At 39.4% G+C, this 17,125-nt stretch overlaps 2 protein-coding genes across 5 annotated transcripts in view; one reads left to right on the forward strand and one right to left on the reverse strand.

Annotated features, from left to right (window-relative positions):
- Window positions 1–17,125, reverse strand: part of LOC145424226 (uncharacterized) — a 474,743-nt gene that overhangs the window by 128,004 nt on the left and 329,614 nt on the right. The gene's annotated exons all lie outside the window — the stretch shown is intronic.
- The window catches only part of LOC113016986 (gamma-aminobutyric acid receptor subunit beta-3-like), a 97,101-nt gene that overhangs the window by 62,018 nt on the left and 17,958 nt on the right, over window positions 1–17,125 (forward strand). For all 4 annotated transcript variants that reach the window (XM_026160232.2, XM_026160233.2, XM_026160234.2 and 1 more), the window contains 3 exons: window positions 2,017–2,237; window positions 7,796–7,878; window positions 10,227–10,364. In XM_026160232.2, the coding sequence (XP_026016017.1) occupies window positions 2,017–2,237; window positions 7,796–7,878; window positions 10,227–10,364 (442 nt within the window). The remainder of the gene's footprint in view (window positions 1–2,016; window positions 2,238–7,795; window positions 7,879–10,226; window positions 10,365–17,125) is intronic.

Genomic DNA, 17,125 nt, shown 5'->3' on the forward strand with positions numbered 1-17,125 from the left:
GCTGCAAAAGTACAGGGAGGAATGGGAAAAGGAAAACACCTGGCTGGAAAAGTGCACTATAAAGCGCACTGCACTGTGTGCTGGCGCACTTTTTCCATAGGCATGCTTCTAATGGGCACATGAAGAACACGAGGGGCGTGAAAGCTCGGGGAACCCTTAACCAATTTCTTGTCCACCAGGCATGGCAGAAGCAGATATGGTATGTAAACACTGGTTTGTTTTTTTAAACCCTCTGGTTAAGGTTAATATGGGCATGTGCAGTGAATATCAGCGCTATGTGGCCAGAAGTGTGATAATATAACTTATTTTGTGTAATAAACAACTGCAAGGATAGATGATTACAACAAATAGATCACTAATACATAAAAGTAATACATAGATGAATAATGATGATGAGTTATGATGCGTAATCATGGGAACAAGCGGGTTTACAAACAGGAGCAGCTAATTAGCATTAGAAAAGCTGAAATAATACCTCAGCTGAAGCCAATTGTACTAAATGCACTATATGTGCACTGTTACAGGAATATTTTTGTTCTATTGCTTTCTATTAATTTATATAATTTTAAGTTAAGCAGGACAGAGTTCTTTTAAAGAAAGATTTACTTATATTCTCAAAAGTTAAGCATGACAGGCTTCTGTTTAAGAAAGAGACCTGTTTTACTGTGTTAATGTTGTCATTTTGAGCTAAAAATACATGGCTAAATGATCATTTGTTTCACATATAGTCATACCACAAAGAATATGCATCTGCTTAAATCAAGTTCAAGTCAAATGGTTAAAAAATAATTTCACACACAAAAAAAAGAGCTACCACACTGGGAAGGGTGAAGACAACTGGGTTGCCCAGCCCTGGCCACGAGGTGTCCCTTATTTATTTTTCAGGGAGTTGGCAACCCTAACAGTGTCTGATTTGGGCTAAACTCAAAATTGGACTAAAAGTAGATAAATCACAGAAAACAAAACTCAGAAAACAATAAGGGTTTACTAGTACTAATATAGGCCTAGCAAATGGACCTCCAGTTCAAATAAAATTAAGACTAAATTTACTCAACACCAATCATGCAGCAGGAAATGTTGACATACAGTGCACCTACAAAAGGAGGAGTAAAAGCTAGTGAAATATAATCACTGTACCACCAAAATCTAGTGATCATGCCAGACTGTGTATGCTGAAACAAACACAAACTTAGATTGTATTTGATTGAACAAGTATGCATTATAAATTCATCTTATTTGTAAGACAGAGTATGTGATATATTTTAACAGCAAACTTGATCTACTAATATAGTTAAAGAACTTCAAAAACTTTGCATACTGCAGTGCAATCCTAGAGATAAAGTTCTTTTTGATTGCATTTGGGTAATTGCAAAATGCCTGTTAGACTAACAAATAAGCACTGACCTTAGAGGATAGAACAATAAAGTGTTACTTAAAGCATGTGTTTCCATTTCCTTCGCCTATGGAGGATAACAGAAGAGCTGCATTCAACTACAGCACGTTGAGAGAAAACAGCCACTGGAACAGAGCTGACATTAATTCACTGTGTTTTAACAGCCTAAGTGTCACCCCATTGGAATTTAATGAAAAGGAACGTATGTTTAAAAAGCTTCTGGGCTGTTGTTATAGGTCAACTTGGAGGTTTTGTGAATCACTGTGCCTATATGAGGAATGCTCAACCACGGGAGAAAAATTAGTTGAAGATCAGGTGAAATTTTCTTAGATTTTTTTTCAATAAAGCTGCAGCTACATGAGTCAGCCTTCCCACACACTGTTGTACAATGGCACATTACTGTGTTGGTTACTGTACTGCAAAAGACAGGGCAAAGGCACTTGAGAGAATTTGGCTAGAGTGTGTGTGTGAACCAGTTGGCCCACACTCCTTCAAAAGCTGTTCATGTTGCTTTTTAATGTCTGCTGTTTCCTGTGAAAGAAAACCTGAAGTGATTGCCTGTATAACATGTAACAATAAGCTGTACCCACCTTTTATTGTGTTTTTTCTCTTTCTATCTGCAGGACTACACATTGACTATGTATTTCCAGCAGTATTGGAGGGACAAGCGCCTGGCCTATGTGGGAATCCCTCTCAACCTGACACTTGACAACAGGGTTGCTGACCAGCTCTGGGTCCCCGACACCTACTTTCTCAATGACAAGAAGTCTTTCGTCCATGGAGTCACAGTCAAAAACCGCATGATCCGCCTGCATCCAGATGGGACTGTCCTCTATGGACTCAGGTGTGTTCTGCTTGTCAGGTCTTCTTCTTAATGAGACAGTGGGACTTTTGACTGGGCTACATGTTAGCATTCTCAGGATTCCATGTTGTACATTATCTTATGACTCAGTCACACTAGAGTAAAAGTAGGACGCCAACCTCCTTGCAACTACAAAAAGAAATGGTGGTTCATTTTGCCAAAATTTCCTTGTTGCAACTCAAAAAGGTTCTCAGTAGTTTGTATGGACCCACATGCTTGTATGCATACCAGACAATGTTGGGCATGTTTCTAATAAGATGATGGATGATGTTCTGGGAGATCTCCAACCAGATCTGGACCAGGGCTCACTGAGTTCCTGGACAATCTGAGGTGCATTTTAGCAGTGTTGGATGGACTGAAACACAATGTCACAGAGTTGTTCCATTGAATTTAGGTTGTATGAACATGAGAGTCAGTGGTAATCTTGAGTCCCTGCCTACTCTCACCATTGTTGTGCACCTGGAGTAACCCAGGACCCACTGCACAGGCACATGGTCTAACAGTCAGTCCAAGGGTTTCATCCTGATACCTAATTGCAGTCAGGGTGTTGTGACATCAGCCTGGTGTTCAGGTTGAAACTGCTCTCATTGGTGACAATTGGCCAGAATCTGCCAATTATACTATTCTATGGCAAATGCCAATCTGGCACCACAGTGCTGGGCAGTGAGAATAAGGCCCACTAAAGGACGTTGGTCCCTCGGGCCACCTTCATGAAGTCTGTTTCTGATTGCTTAGTCAGCGATATTAACACCAGTGGCCTGCTGAAGGTCATTTTGTAGGGTTCTAGAACTGCTCATCCTGTCCATCTTTGCACAAAGAAGAAGATACCAGTCCGGGTGATGGGTTAAGGACCTTCTACAGCCATTATGAAATCTCCAGTCTCCTCCTGAGACTGTGCTTTGAGACATAGTAAGTCTTCTGAAAACGACAAGTAATGATGTGCCATCCTCCAGGAGTTGGACTACCTGTGCAAACTCTGTAGGGTCCAGGTATCATGCTACCAGCAGAGAGACTGACCCTAGCTAAATGCAAAACTAATGAAAAAACAGTCAGAAAAGATGAGGAGCGGAAAAATGTCAGTGGCTGTAAAACCATTCCGGTGTTCAGGGTTGTGTCATTGTTGCCCCTTTGGTGCACCTGTTGTTAATTTAATCAACGGCAGTACAGTTGTAACTAATTAACAACCCCCTCTGCTTCTTAACTGACCAGATCGATATTCCAGAAGTTTAACTGAGTTGATGTTATGAATAAAAAAGGGCTCCCTCTAGTTTTGTTAGCAGTGGATATTCCCCTTATGCACCCGCCTCAGTTTCTTGCTCTAACAACAATGTCATTTTCCTGTTGTTATCAAATCCACAGCTTATGCAAACTTGATCCCACTTGACTTGCTATATAGCTAAAGTTTCATATAGCTTAATCTTTGGTGCCATTAAGTGTCATTGAGACCCCAAACAATTAAAAACATATCAGAGAACCACGGTGTTGCACTGCATGACACCTGCCTTGATTACCATAGATGTGCACTGCAGTTTATTTTGAATCCCACATACATCATTATGCTGCAGTAAACACTCAGAAGAACACCAAGTGTGTATTAATCCTCCACTTAAAAATAGTCCCTTGCAAATACTACTATTTTAGAGTTTAAGGAGATTATTGAGGTTTTTGTATATATAATTTAAAAATTCTACTAATTTTTTGTGACACATACTTTCATCAAAAGTAGAGCTTAGAGTTTCAAAGACAAAGTTAAGCAGTCTAAAAGTAATACAATACACTCGAAAGCATTGTTGATTTTGGTCATTTTATTTCATAGAGGAAAATACAGAGTGACAGCAACCTCATCCTTCAAAATATTTTTTCTTAAAATGAGCCTCTATATTTAGATAAATGAAATGATGAAAAGTTCCTATGATTATATATAGTCAGAAAAATAATAACAAAAGAACTGCATAAGGCAGGTTTATTAAAAATCCCAAATCCAAAAATAGAGAAGACCTGAAAACAAGACTGAGAAGAGAGCACAACCTGACAAGCGGAGAAAAGGGTAATAAGGAACAGGTGAACGTAATCAGACCCTACCAAGGGAAAGAACAAATGATAGTGCAATCACAGAAAATCACATGGGTTCTAACCTTCAAAATAAAACAGGAAGTAAACTGAGTCAAAATCAAACTCACAAAGTCAACAGTAACCATGAAAGCTGTTCTGGACAATTCTGGGCCCTGCAAATAAGCAACACTTATCACGCAAAAAGCAACAAAAGGATGATCAGGGTCAAGAATATTCCCTAATGTTTTTCAGAGCCAAGTTAATTCTTTGTGTTCAAAGCCTTGTTTTGGCACAGTCCTGCAGCAGCTGAGAGGGTTTTGTGTCATGCTGAAGGGCATGTCAGAGTTAGCATTTTTATTATTTTATTTTTAAAGAGGGCTGCCGTTAGAGTTCATCTACGGCAAGAAGTGCAGACAGGTTAGACATGATCCACAATGCAAAGTTCAGCCTTCAGCTATTGTTTGATGTTTGTTTCATAAAGCCCTTGTTTTGAATTTCCATTGATCTTTTCGACAAGCAGGTTCAGAAGAGCTAGTGTGACCTATTATTATGGATGCAAGCTTTGAATTATTAGAGCAAAGCAAAAACATGTGTGTGTCTGTGTGTGTGTGTGCACTTGCACACTTGCATTTGCATGTGTCAGTGTTCATACTTTATAGTCAAGCAGCTATGCTTGATTATGCAAGTGGAGTTCATAGCATTTAGCCCTGTGGACTACTTATAGACCTCTCAGTGCTTTAAGAGATCAAAAGGAGAGGGAGACGTGTGACGTGGTGTTTGTGATATGAACTGTCACATAAATGAATGCCAGGTAGAGCTGAGTGATATGTTGAATGCAGATTTTTATCGTGGTTTCAAGGCAGCCACTCTGTATTTGTGTGTTTGCTGTTTATTAGGGAAAGCAGTAAAAAATACAATTTTAAGCTCTCAAAAGCAGTTTGTATTTACATTGTAAGTTGCATTTTGCCACAATGCTGTTTGTCATTTTTGCAAATATGGTCTATTAATTGCATTTTACAGAAACTGTCTGTAATTTAAAGAAAGATTAAATGAAAGGTAAAAAATGTGCAACTACCAGTCGTTTAAAACCAATCACACACTCAGCCCTCCTGATAGCAGCTTGTGGTGCCCCAAATGCAGAATACAGATTCGTATTGTACTACAGTCAAAACCTGGAACGGTTTTGGTAAAATGATAAAAACGGAACTGTACAATTTCGGGCTTTAGTTTCACAGGATCCCATTCACTCTGACACAAGATACAGTCAAAGAGTTATTCACTTTTCAGAAGATCTTTTCTACAAGTTAATGTTAGCTTCCTTACTAACGTCTTTGGGATACTGTAGTAGTAAGATAATAGGCTAGCAATTGAATTTGCATTGAATACAGACTACTCGAGGGCACAAGAGTACTGTTAGCCTAACATTATTTGTTACTCAAATAGATGGTATTAAGGATTGACCCAGTTATACCTTGAAGTTATAAACTGGTTTCTGAAGTATCATTTTGAAACCTTGAAATGAGGGTTCTGTTGTTGCTGTCTTGGTTTAAAAAATCCAGTGTGACAAGGAGGGGCAGGTCTGACCATGATACCGAACACTCAGAGTACCAGGGATAATCCTGCTGTTTGAAACACAGCGTGACTGAGATTTAAATACAGATTTAATGTTTTATTCTGTATGACCCAAAATGAGTGAATGAGCCCATAACTTCCTAATGAAAGTGTTTACATAGGTCAGCAGTGATCTGGTAAAGTTCTGCATTGGTTTATTTTTCCAACCCAAAAGCTATACCAATGTCTTATAGCTTGTATGACTTCTCCTGTACCTTTACATGAATTTTTGATGGGGTTAAATTGTGCATTGAGTCTTTGTTGGCTGAATTTAGCTGCATGTGTTAGTTTGTCCAGCTGAAGCAATAGTTTCCTTGCGGCTGTTCACATGCTACTGTAGAGTCTTTTGAAAATTTGGTCAAATCAGCAATTGGACTCTCTTTTGCTCAATACAAGCCCACAGCTAAGACTAGCTAGTTAGCTAGCTAGGTAGTTAGCTGTATGCCAAATAAAAAGAGATACTTCAACAATTTTTGTGTTTTTGATAAATGCAGTAATGAATAATAATTAAGTAAAAAGCCGTAACACAGGCATTTGGTTATTTCAGAATGGACTTCATGTCACTGGGTTATATTAGCTAACACGCGCAAACTGGTACAGTGTACGATATTTGTTTCTGACCTGGCTTTTGTTAGACAGAGTGGCATGGAAAAAAAAAGATTAAAACTGACCCACAACCAAATGCAATTATTTCAGGTTTAATTTATCAAATGACATTTTCTGATAATCAGTTGGATTTTGAGGCTGTAATTTATATTCCAATTTATGCCATTTAGATATCATCTTTTATTCATATGAATTTTTTTTTTTTGATTAAACACCTTCGACTCCAGTGTCCCCAAATCCATGGATTTTCAATATGTTCTAATTTAAAAACTGTTACTTTAATGATTTAATGTAAATCAACAAAATTTTTTTAACTGCTAATCAATACAGTGTAGGTAGTTTTTTTTTCTTGTTGTTACCATAATGAAATGAAGAGATAAGGTAGCAGAGAAGCTTCAGTGATATTGATAATCTGTGTCATGTATTGGAAAATGTGTTGGAAGTCCATATAATCTATAATATGTGTGGTAATGCTTACTGTTAATGTTACTGTTGAAGACCTCTTATTATGTTGCTGTAATTTTTGCTGCATAATAATATCACATAATGGAGCCTCATCTCAGTCTTTGCTCAGTGAATACATCCAGTGGCTAACTGCCAAGCAGCCAGCTTTTAATCAGGCCAGACTTAGCCTAAATCATTTTGAATTTGCATTTCACTTTGCTGCTTTTTTTAACTGTCTGATTATCAGTCGTTTGAGCTCGCACATCTGATAAACAAAAGGCACAGATACCTCCTCATGACCCAGTTCAGTTGAACAGGGAAGGATGCATTTCCTTAATATCATTTTTATTTTTACAAATTTTTACTTGATCGCAGGATGGAGGGATGGACAGTTTTGGTGAAGGGGGAGCACAAAATGTTTCAAAAGCAAACATGTTCGTTGCTTGTCTTGTATGATCTATAGTCTTATTAGGTATACAGTTACACAGTCAGCATTTTAACTAGGAGGTGGTGCTATAATCTTATTTTAAGATGACAATGCCAGTAGTCTCCAGTAATATGAAACCAGCTGAGGGACAGGTTGAAAAGGCAAATGGACATTTGGTTTCCTTTAAAGATGATAGGTGCTTTCACCTTAATGCTGTAATCTAATTGTATTCCCGCAGTCCCTTATTCTGTTAGGTAACTGCTTACCTGCATTGCTATTTTTAAAACACCTCAAATCCCTTGCATCTTCACTCTCCTTCTGATCCGTCTTTCAGAACAATTTTAGTAAATCACATGTGTTAACTAAAATATACCCTCTCCCCCCATGCCTTCTTTTTCAGGATAACTACAACAGCAGCATGTATGATGGATCTCAGGAGGTATCCTCTGGATGAACAGAACTGCACTCTGGAGATAGAGAGCTGTGAGTAGACAGGCCTAATGCCTTGTGGGCTTGACAGATCAACAGCGGCGCACAGGCAGAGTGTCTCATGTGTGAAATGTTACAGATGCATGAAAGAATGTGCAACCTGAGGTACAGCAGCGGTTGTGTGTGTGTTTCTCTTCTGTGTTCTGTAGCCTTTCTTTTAAATCTGTACCAGATGGATGAGGGTAGTATATATGACTATGACAAATACTTAGCTAATTTCATTCAATATTATACTTCTATAAAGATTTGGGAAAGTTTAAAAGACCAATCTAGTGCAGTTATTTAGTTAGAAGTCATGCTTTCTTTTGCAAATGTTTGCACCTCATTTAACCTCGTAAAGATCCACTAGGTTGCCATGTGCTACTTAGGGTAGGAATAGTTTTAGACTCAATTCTACCTCTATAAATGGAATCTTATACCAGAAGTACTGTAAGGTTAAAATGCATGTAGGAAAGTAGTTTTGAAAAGTAACAGCGTCAAGTTTCTGAAACCTGCTGCTAAAATTCAACCCTAATACAACTCCTTAGTAGTTCGTCAGTAACCTGGTGGGTGTAATGAAGTAACATTGATGACAAAATAACAATTACTTTTGGAGACTATAAAAGAAAACCTCAAAAAAAAAGGAGTCTGTGCAAGACTTTACCCTCTGTCATGCATTTTCCTCTGGTTGCTTGCTGGTTCTATTGTAGCAAATATAATATTGAACTACGTCTACATAATCTGTGTCAATTATGCAGAACAACACAGGGGTTATTGTTCTGCATGCAGAGATATTTTTTTTAAACAAGCAATAAAAAGAGCTATAAATGCAAAACAGGAATATAGACAAACAGCAGGCCAAGGCATCAACCTGAGGGCAAGTCATTTAAAAATAAAAGTGATAAGTATATGGTAAGCATTCATTTATTGGTCACCTAACCAATGTAAGTCTAGTATTCGCTCTATTTTTAGCTCATTTAAGCCATTGGCCTATTTAATAGGTACACCTAGCTAGTTTCAGGCTGAACCCTATTTTGCTTTCAGAGCTGCCTTTCTTGTGGCACAAATTCAGCAAAGTCCTGGAAACATTCCATATTGACATGATAGTGAAAAACCCTTAGCCCTCAGTCGATGTTTTCTCTTTTTTTGATCATTCATCACTGTGTAGAAAAATCTCAGCAGTTTCTGAAGTACTGAGATCAGTCGGTGAGACACCAACAGCCATGCAAAATTCAAAGTCACTTAAATTGATCTCTCTTCTTCAATCTGTGCTCACAATCAGCTCAGCTCTTGACTATGTCTACATGCCTAAATGTGTTGAGTTGCTGTCATGCGATTGGCCGATTGGATATATTTTGTTAACAATCAGTTTACTTATCCATTTCAGGATCCAGTGTGCCGGAGCCTATCCAGCCTATACAGGGCGAGCATGTAGAGTTGGAGGGAAATTCACATTCACACCTACAGCCAATTAGGAATCACCAACTGACTTAGAGTAACAAGGTTAGGTTAGATTAGGTTATATGTGGCCATTTAGCTGCTAAATGCTGCAAATGACTTTGGCCCTGTTCTGTTTTGTGCTGATAGCGAGCAGGCCATCGCGGCTTTAAACAGGGCTGATAAGAAACAGTGACACGAAACCGTGATGGCGTGGGCCAAAACAATGAGCTGAAAGACACCAAAGGGCTCGTTACAGACAGGGCATCCCATCTCTCTGTAGGGTGTGTTATTACGAATAACTGGGATGCCATTACACGTGTTATGTCGATATAAAAATATTGATTCAAGCAGATTTAAGTTAGACATTTCACATATTTATTTGTGAGAACTCCTCAGCGTTTGAATGCTGTATCACTTAGCAGCAGTGAGTGTCTCTGCTCGTCCTTTACAGACATCCTCAGGGCACCACTTGGTTTCATGTCAGCCTTCTGATTGGGCACTGATTTACACCTGGCATGCCAACAATACGGCAGGATAGGATTAGGCTTATCAGGAACACATAGAGTTTAAGGCTAGTTAGAGCCAATGTCTCGGCTAGAGTAAGAACAAAGCACATTGTAGATGTTTGTATTTATATTGTTTTTGGTATCATCCCCACAAAAATACTAAAGCAAGATCTGCTAATGGCACTGGACATGTCTATTTTATAATTCTTCTGACATTTTCCAAACCCCAAGTAAAGCTATTAAGAAAAGCGCCTGGTACTTGGAAACAACTTCAAAAGTGTTTTTTTATTTCCTTCCCAAATGACAGCCCAGTTGGATGATCAGCAACACTGCATGTCTTGGTCTCCAGTGATGGTTAGACAGATGGTTACACCTTGGTGTGCATGTGTGTGTGTCTGCGCACGTCTTCTTCTACAGATGGCTACACCACAGACGACATCGAGTTCTACTGGAAGGGAGGCGAGTCGGCTGTGACGGGGGTGACACGGATCGAGTTGCCTCAGTTCTCCATTGTCGATTACAAGCTGGTGTCCAAGAACGTAGTCTTTTCCACAGGTAAATGCTTCATCAGCTGGATTACCTCTGGGAATAATGCCCGGTGAGGCTAACTAGGGGATGTGACATTTTAGATCATATTGTCCATTTCATGCACTGGCCTGTTTTCGGGAGCTGATTATTCCATCAGTTTCTGCAGCAAACATGCCAAAATGTCTGTTGATCTTATATCAACAGATATAATATATATATTGGTGCTTTTAATTGGATTGAAATGAGGAAATGCGCCGTCTTTGAAGTATCCCTCATGCAGCAGTAGGCAACGCAAGCTTGTTGGAATGGTGCTTAAGCGGGACATGTGGTAAATTAGAAAGTATATCATGCCCACTTCTGGCAGTTCTTGACCCAGAGAGGTGAAGTTTAATGGATGTAATGGTTCAGTTATTGTGCTATCAGTAGGAAATGTAGCTGAAGACTCTTATCAAGTCAGTGTGATTGCAGCAGTCTGATTGAGAAGCCCCTGAAAAATTGGTTTCAAATACAATAATAATAAATAGTCATAATTAAAGACATGAATGTCTAAGTTTGTAGTTATTATTTATGAAAACCTCAGTTTCAATTCAGTTTTATATAGATAATACGATATGATTTATATAGCCCCAAACCACAACAGCTATCCTTTCAAGATGCTTCATAGTGTAAGGTAAAGACCCTAAAATAATGGGGAGAGAGCCCAAGCAACTAGGCAACCCCTATGAGTGACCACTTGGCGACAGTGGGAAGAAAAAACTCCCTTTTAACAGGAAACAAACCTCCGGCAGAACCAGACTCTGGCAAGGCAGCCTGCTGAACAGCTGGGATTGAGGGGAGGAAGATGGGACAAAAAATGATATTAAACAGTCACACAGCTGTTTGCAGATCTGATCTGAAATGTTGTTCCTTTCAGAAATCGCTCATGTTGAAACAACTAAATTGATGTAGGTTTGAAAGAAAATTGTATCTTAACATAAAAGTTGTATCAACATTTTTTGAATTATTTGTATAGCTTCATTCACTGTCATCACAATACAGTGACAAACACTTGAGGATGAGGATGTTACTTTAATACTGTTACACCCTACTATATTCACTCTCTGTGGGCTAAAATCTCCCGCTGCACTACAAAGCATCCTGCTGCTAGAGCCCAGCCGATATTCAGTGATTCAAATATTGTGATAGTCCGATATGTGGGCAGATTTTTTTCCCTTTCAGAAACACGAAGCATAAACAGATTGTCACGAGCCAGCAGATCTCAGACCTTATTTATCATCAAATGACCTTTAACCTCTAATGAAATGTGGATGACAAGAAACACTGAGGAAGAGTTTCAGTATAGTTAGAAGGCAAAATGACAGGTTAAGGCAACTTGTAAAGTCAATGTATATGAAGGATTTACCGTATCACATTTCATGTTCTAATTCATGTGTGTCAGATCGCTGTAGAGGAGCTATTTTAACAAGTAATCCTCATTTCAATCATATTCCATGAACTTTGATTTGACACGTCGCCCATCCACTGAGGTCCAAAATGAATCTGTTACTGAATGTGTACATTTACGCCGGAACGCAGAGTGTTTATGAACATTTCGAAACCAGCGACCATATAATCTGGTCAGAGGGGACACATCGAGAAAGGCGGCTTCTCCGGAGCCTCGGAAATAAAAGCTGTGTGACATTTAGTAATAATGTAATTTCTCACAGAAGTTATGCTCATGAGGAAGTGCCACGCTGGGTCTGAAAAGGACATGCACAGTAAATCACTCTTTGTTTGCCTTCTCGGGCGTGCGTAACATTTCTGTTGTGGCCGTTCTGTGTTATTTTCTGTTTTTTCATGCTGAGATGCTGTTGAAGCACGCGTGCACCTTTCTCTGTCTGTACTGCACGTGCGGCTGCTTTCCATTTACCATCATACGCGGGTGTCTCTGCCCTTCATGTGAATCACATGTAAGTGTGCCGATGCAAGCGCGTCTCTTGTTTATGAGAGGCGGCTTGTCCCTTGTGGGTGGTGGCTATTATTTTAATGTCCGGTGGTCTGCTCGCCCGCTCAGGATGTGTGAAGCACATCAAAGGCTCCCTGCCAGGCTGCCTAATGATCAGGTCTTGTCCATGTCATGTGCCACTAGCAAGCCTTTAGTTCCCTTCCCTTTTTTTCCTTTCCTGCTATCCCTCCAATCTGTCACTATCTCTCTCCCTCTTTTCTCTTCCTCCTGTTTTCCCTCCGGGCTTTCTTTAATATAACTTTTCTTAGTGCTTTTAAAAGGTGTGCTTGGATGCCAACTACCCTGCTCGCTGCAAGAAAAAAAACCCGGGTTTCAGGGCATCATAAATTCATGTGAAATGAGCCCCTCAACACATCAGTGTTTCTCATTTAAACACACACAAACTGTCTGTTTGGATGCGAGGGTAATATCTGCATGTCCGTATGGAAATGCTTGTATGGCCACTAGGGCAACATTTCTGAGTTAGGTAATATTTAATAGACTGTATAGAAAAGATGGATGTTGCTACCATGGTTTCAAAAGTCTGCTCAGGAACAACTCAAGGAACACAACAAAGCTCGCTTAGTCCCAAACCAATCAAGCATCAGAACAAGCTTGATTCACTGATGTTACCTAATGGATCCAAAGTCCGGCACCCCCAGAGATCCTCTGTGTGTGCATCAGGAGGTCAGAGCTCTTTTTGGCAGAACAGAGAAGCAACAAAATACTAAGCGGGTGGCTTTAATTCTGTGACTCGTTGTTCTTTAAGCCTCGAATATACCTTCGAGTTTGTGTGTTTTAGAAAACAAGAAATGCTTCGTTAACAGCTTTAGAAAAAAAAGCCCTGAAAGTACTCATTTTTAATTAATGTAGGACTGAAATTCATTAAGAAGCTTTTGCAGACTGCGCACAAGGACAAATCTGGCTCACTTTTGCCGAGCAACGGTATTAGAAAAAAAGACTTCACTAAGACTTCTGCTGCATACTTGCGATACACTTTTAAAAGCCAGTAATGCAAACAGTTATATCATGCAGTGCTTCATCTGAGCTGCAGGTAGTCAGCCCAACATAAAAACACGGAAAGCTAAAAAAACAACCTTCATAAAGAAAGCTTGAGCAGCAGGATCCAGTGCAAGATTGGCGCGTATGGGGTCAGTGGATCCCTTAAAGATGCGTCTCATTGCCAGAATCAAACTGTCAGTGGATACAACACAGCCTCTCATTGCTTCTAAACCTTGACAGTAACACTCCTGCGATCAGCGTGTCAAAGCAGACAAAAAAAGTCACCACCTTCAGCCTTACCCAGACTCCACTATATGACTGCCATCATCACCTTAACTCTTTGCCTTTTCTGTTTTTTTCCCCCTCTTCTCCGTCCTCCCTCTCCTCCCTCTCCTCCCCGCCCTCGCACATGGTGTTCCTCCCACTTGCCGATGTTGTTTGGTATAGCAGTTACAGCCAGTACTGCTCTACACCCACACACAAGTGAACCTCAGCCTCCTCTTTTTCTGAGCCACTTCTGCATCTGCTACTGCGGAGATACTCTGCTCCGATTTAGGCTGGAGGAGTTGCCATTAAAGCTGCATCTAAAAGAGTGAATGGGATATTGCCACAGTCTGTTCCTATATTCACACTGCAGTGAAGTGTAGGTTCAGCATGTGTGGAGTTTATTCACTGCTGCCAAAACTGTAAATATTGGAGAATCATTGAATGTGATAAACAACGCATACTTTGTGTATTTATATGAACGCTAACATATGCTCGACTGTGAGATGAAGCTTTGGTTAAAGTTGCACAAAGAATTAAACACAGAAGCTTATGGAATTAGCTAGTTGAGACAATTAATTGATCAGTGAATCATTTAAGCAACTAATCAGTTGATTAGTGAAAGTCAAACGGAGTCAAATTCTTCGTTTTGGCCAAATAAGGTGTTTTGTAACTCATTTTAATCAATACATCCAGGTAAAATTTCACAATCACACAGTATTGGGGCAATGTGTCAGCTAGTGAGCACACCCTAGATATGCCTCCTATAGAAATCGAATGATTTTTTTTCTTTTATTCAGTATAACCCAAAATGATTGACTGAACCCATAAACTAATCAGTAAAGTCTTTACAGGATTAGAGAGCCTTTCCAGTTCTGACAAACCTGCCTACATAAACGTTCTTGCCGATATTGACAAGGGTTAGACTCTCAAACCAACAACTTGTGTCTCTAACCCTAAGATGTAGCTTTTACTTTAGATTTGATTGTTGTTAAGCTGACTGGAAAACCAAATATACCAAACAACATCCATGGATGTCTGGTGCTTGGTGAGGTAACTTTGGAACAACCAATCAAATTGGCACGAGGATCTGTTAACACCAAAATCCCTACTTTAGGCTTACATGCTTTACTTGTATTTATTTGTAAGTGGAAGTGATGGGATAATTTGGGATATTTTATTACACCTAGTTAGGTGTAATATTACTTTAGCATGTGTTCATGTTTCTAATTAGTCGAGTCATTCGTAATGAGTCATTTGGCACCGGGCCCCGAGAGTTGAGGCTCGGGTGTGAAATTTATGGTTTTCAGGGTTTTTATCGTTAGCTCGGTTTCCCTGGGTGTTTTCCCATGTTGTAGTTGTTTTATTTTGAAAGAAATATTTACGCGTTACCATAGCGATCAGAGAGCATTAAGAGGCAGCGAGGAGGATGTTACTCTGTGTTGTTGGCACATTTCTGGAGGAATAAGTTACACAATTACACAGTGAATTTGCGTTTATTATTATATTTACAAAATACCACAGTTTTTGTCTTGGTCGTATCATTTTATTTTGTTGTATTTATCCGCGACACCGCAAAGGCTGGTCCGTAAAATTATTCTGACATTAAACCGGTCCGTGGTGCAAAAAAGGTTGGAGACCTCTGGACTAGATGGACAAAACTATCAGGCCACACCTCATAATCTGAATTTTGTCAAAAAGTGGGTCATTCGAAAGAGCTCACTGAATTTTAGTGCGGTAAACAAATAGGTTGCTAAGTCAACTGATGAAAATTCTACCCTCTTAGATATTCCACGATAAGCTGGTTTTAATGCAAAGTGCAAATGCTTTAGGAGCCACAGGAATTCAGCCATGAAGTGGCTGTGTAAAGTCCCAAAGCAGGGTTACCAAGTGCTCAGGTGCAAAGTGTGTAAAAGTTGCCAACACTCTGCTGAGTTGGCATTAAGATCAGCACTAAAACTGTGCGCCAGGAGCTTCATGGCATGGCAGTTCCTGCAGGGGTAATGTGTAGGTGGCCTAGTCCTTTTGTCTATATACTTCTGTATTTCTACATGGTTTTTATCTTGAAGGACGCAGTTATAGAAATAAAAAGAAATAAAAGTGGCATTAAAACTGAACAAATGTTATCTACTTGATAAATAAATTAAATGAAAACCAAAAGACAAGCAAAAATCATTATGTTTCAGGGACCTTTTTAAAAAATATTTCAGAACTCATGAAGGCACGAAGGTCAAGGGAAAAACGTCTTTTTTGCATCAATAAAGAATATTTTTCTTCATGTTGACTTCAGTGTACATGTATATTGTCTGGTATGTGTTTGTGGTACATGTATAGACTTTGTTGTTCATTTGTTTGTTGGTGATAAAAATTTGATAGGTAGGTGGAAAAATAATGAATTTAAGCCTAGTAGGATTCACTTTCTGGGAACTATGAATATCTTCAGTATAATAAACAAATCCCATATAGACCAGTTGGGCCAACACTGCATTATAGCCTGCTGGTGCGAGACTGTTTTGGGAGTATAATGAGTTAATGTGGGCTTTGTGCATGACATACTAAATAATTCCACTGATCCATCATGATATAAAATGGGGTTTGTGGGTGCTGAATGCTTTAAAAAGTCAAATCAGTCAATAGCACTTAGAGTACATAATAACATTTGATGTATGGCCTGTTTTTGAAATTATATGTTGCCATTTTTATTGCTATCTAACATACAGCTGGTGCTGAATCTTAATGAGATTGGGTGTGGGGGGTTTTTTTTTGGGGTTTTTTTAAGTGACTCTATGAAACTCCACACAAGTGTGTAGTCGATTGGACCCACGCTCACCATAAGTAGCTTTGGCTGACACCCACGGATTGGCAATTACAGCATAATGGGCCCCACTTCTCCTCCAATATAAAACAAAAATGGAAAAATGTCTAAGAATAGTGGGAGTAACAAGCCATAGATAAAATCTATATAGAGACATTATGCTAGGAGATTGATGAGAAACCGTGCCACGCCATTTATATCAGCGCTTCATGCACAGTCATGCACAGACTCTGTTTATATTTCAGGTCATGGAAAAAAAATTAATGGCAAAAATGCTCTCTCAAAAGCAGCGCTATAATTTGAAATTCCTGACTTATGAAGCCTCTGAAGCACCGCTACATGCATTTATAAAGCTCAGCATTCTTGTAATGCCGAATCCTTCAGAATCCACCCATGAATTATGGAGGTGGATGATGTGGAGAATTGATAAATCAAAACATGGTGAAATTTTTATCACCGTCCTGAATATTGTGTCACATCTCTCTGATGCATGACTGCAGTTTTGTGTGCGCGTGTGAGAGCGAGTCAGTGTGCGTTTGCGCGTTTGAAGGGGATGCTTGTTACCATGGCGACCCATGCTGCTGGGGTTGCTGTGGAAACTGAAACAAAAACACGAGGTGTCCCTGCATGCTTCTCAGAAGAACAAAGTTAAAACATTATCAAGTGAATGCAAAAATAACGTCTAAGGGATGTTAATATGTTTCATTTTACCAGTTTTTATAT

This window comes from Astatotilapia calliptera, chromosome 23, assembly GCF_964374335.1.
Source record: "Astatotilapia calliptera chromosome 23, fAstCal68.1, whole genome shotgun sequence".
Taxonomy (NCBI): Eukaryota; Metazoa; Chordata; class Actinopteri; order Cichliformes; family Cichlidae; genus Astatotilapia; species Astatotilapia calliptera.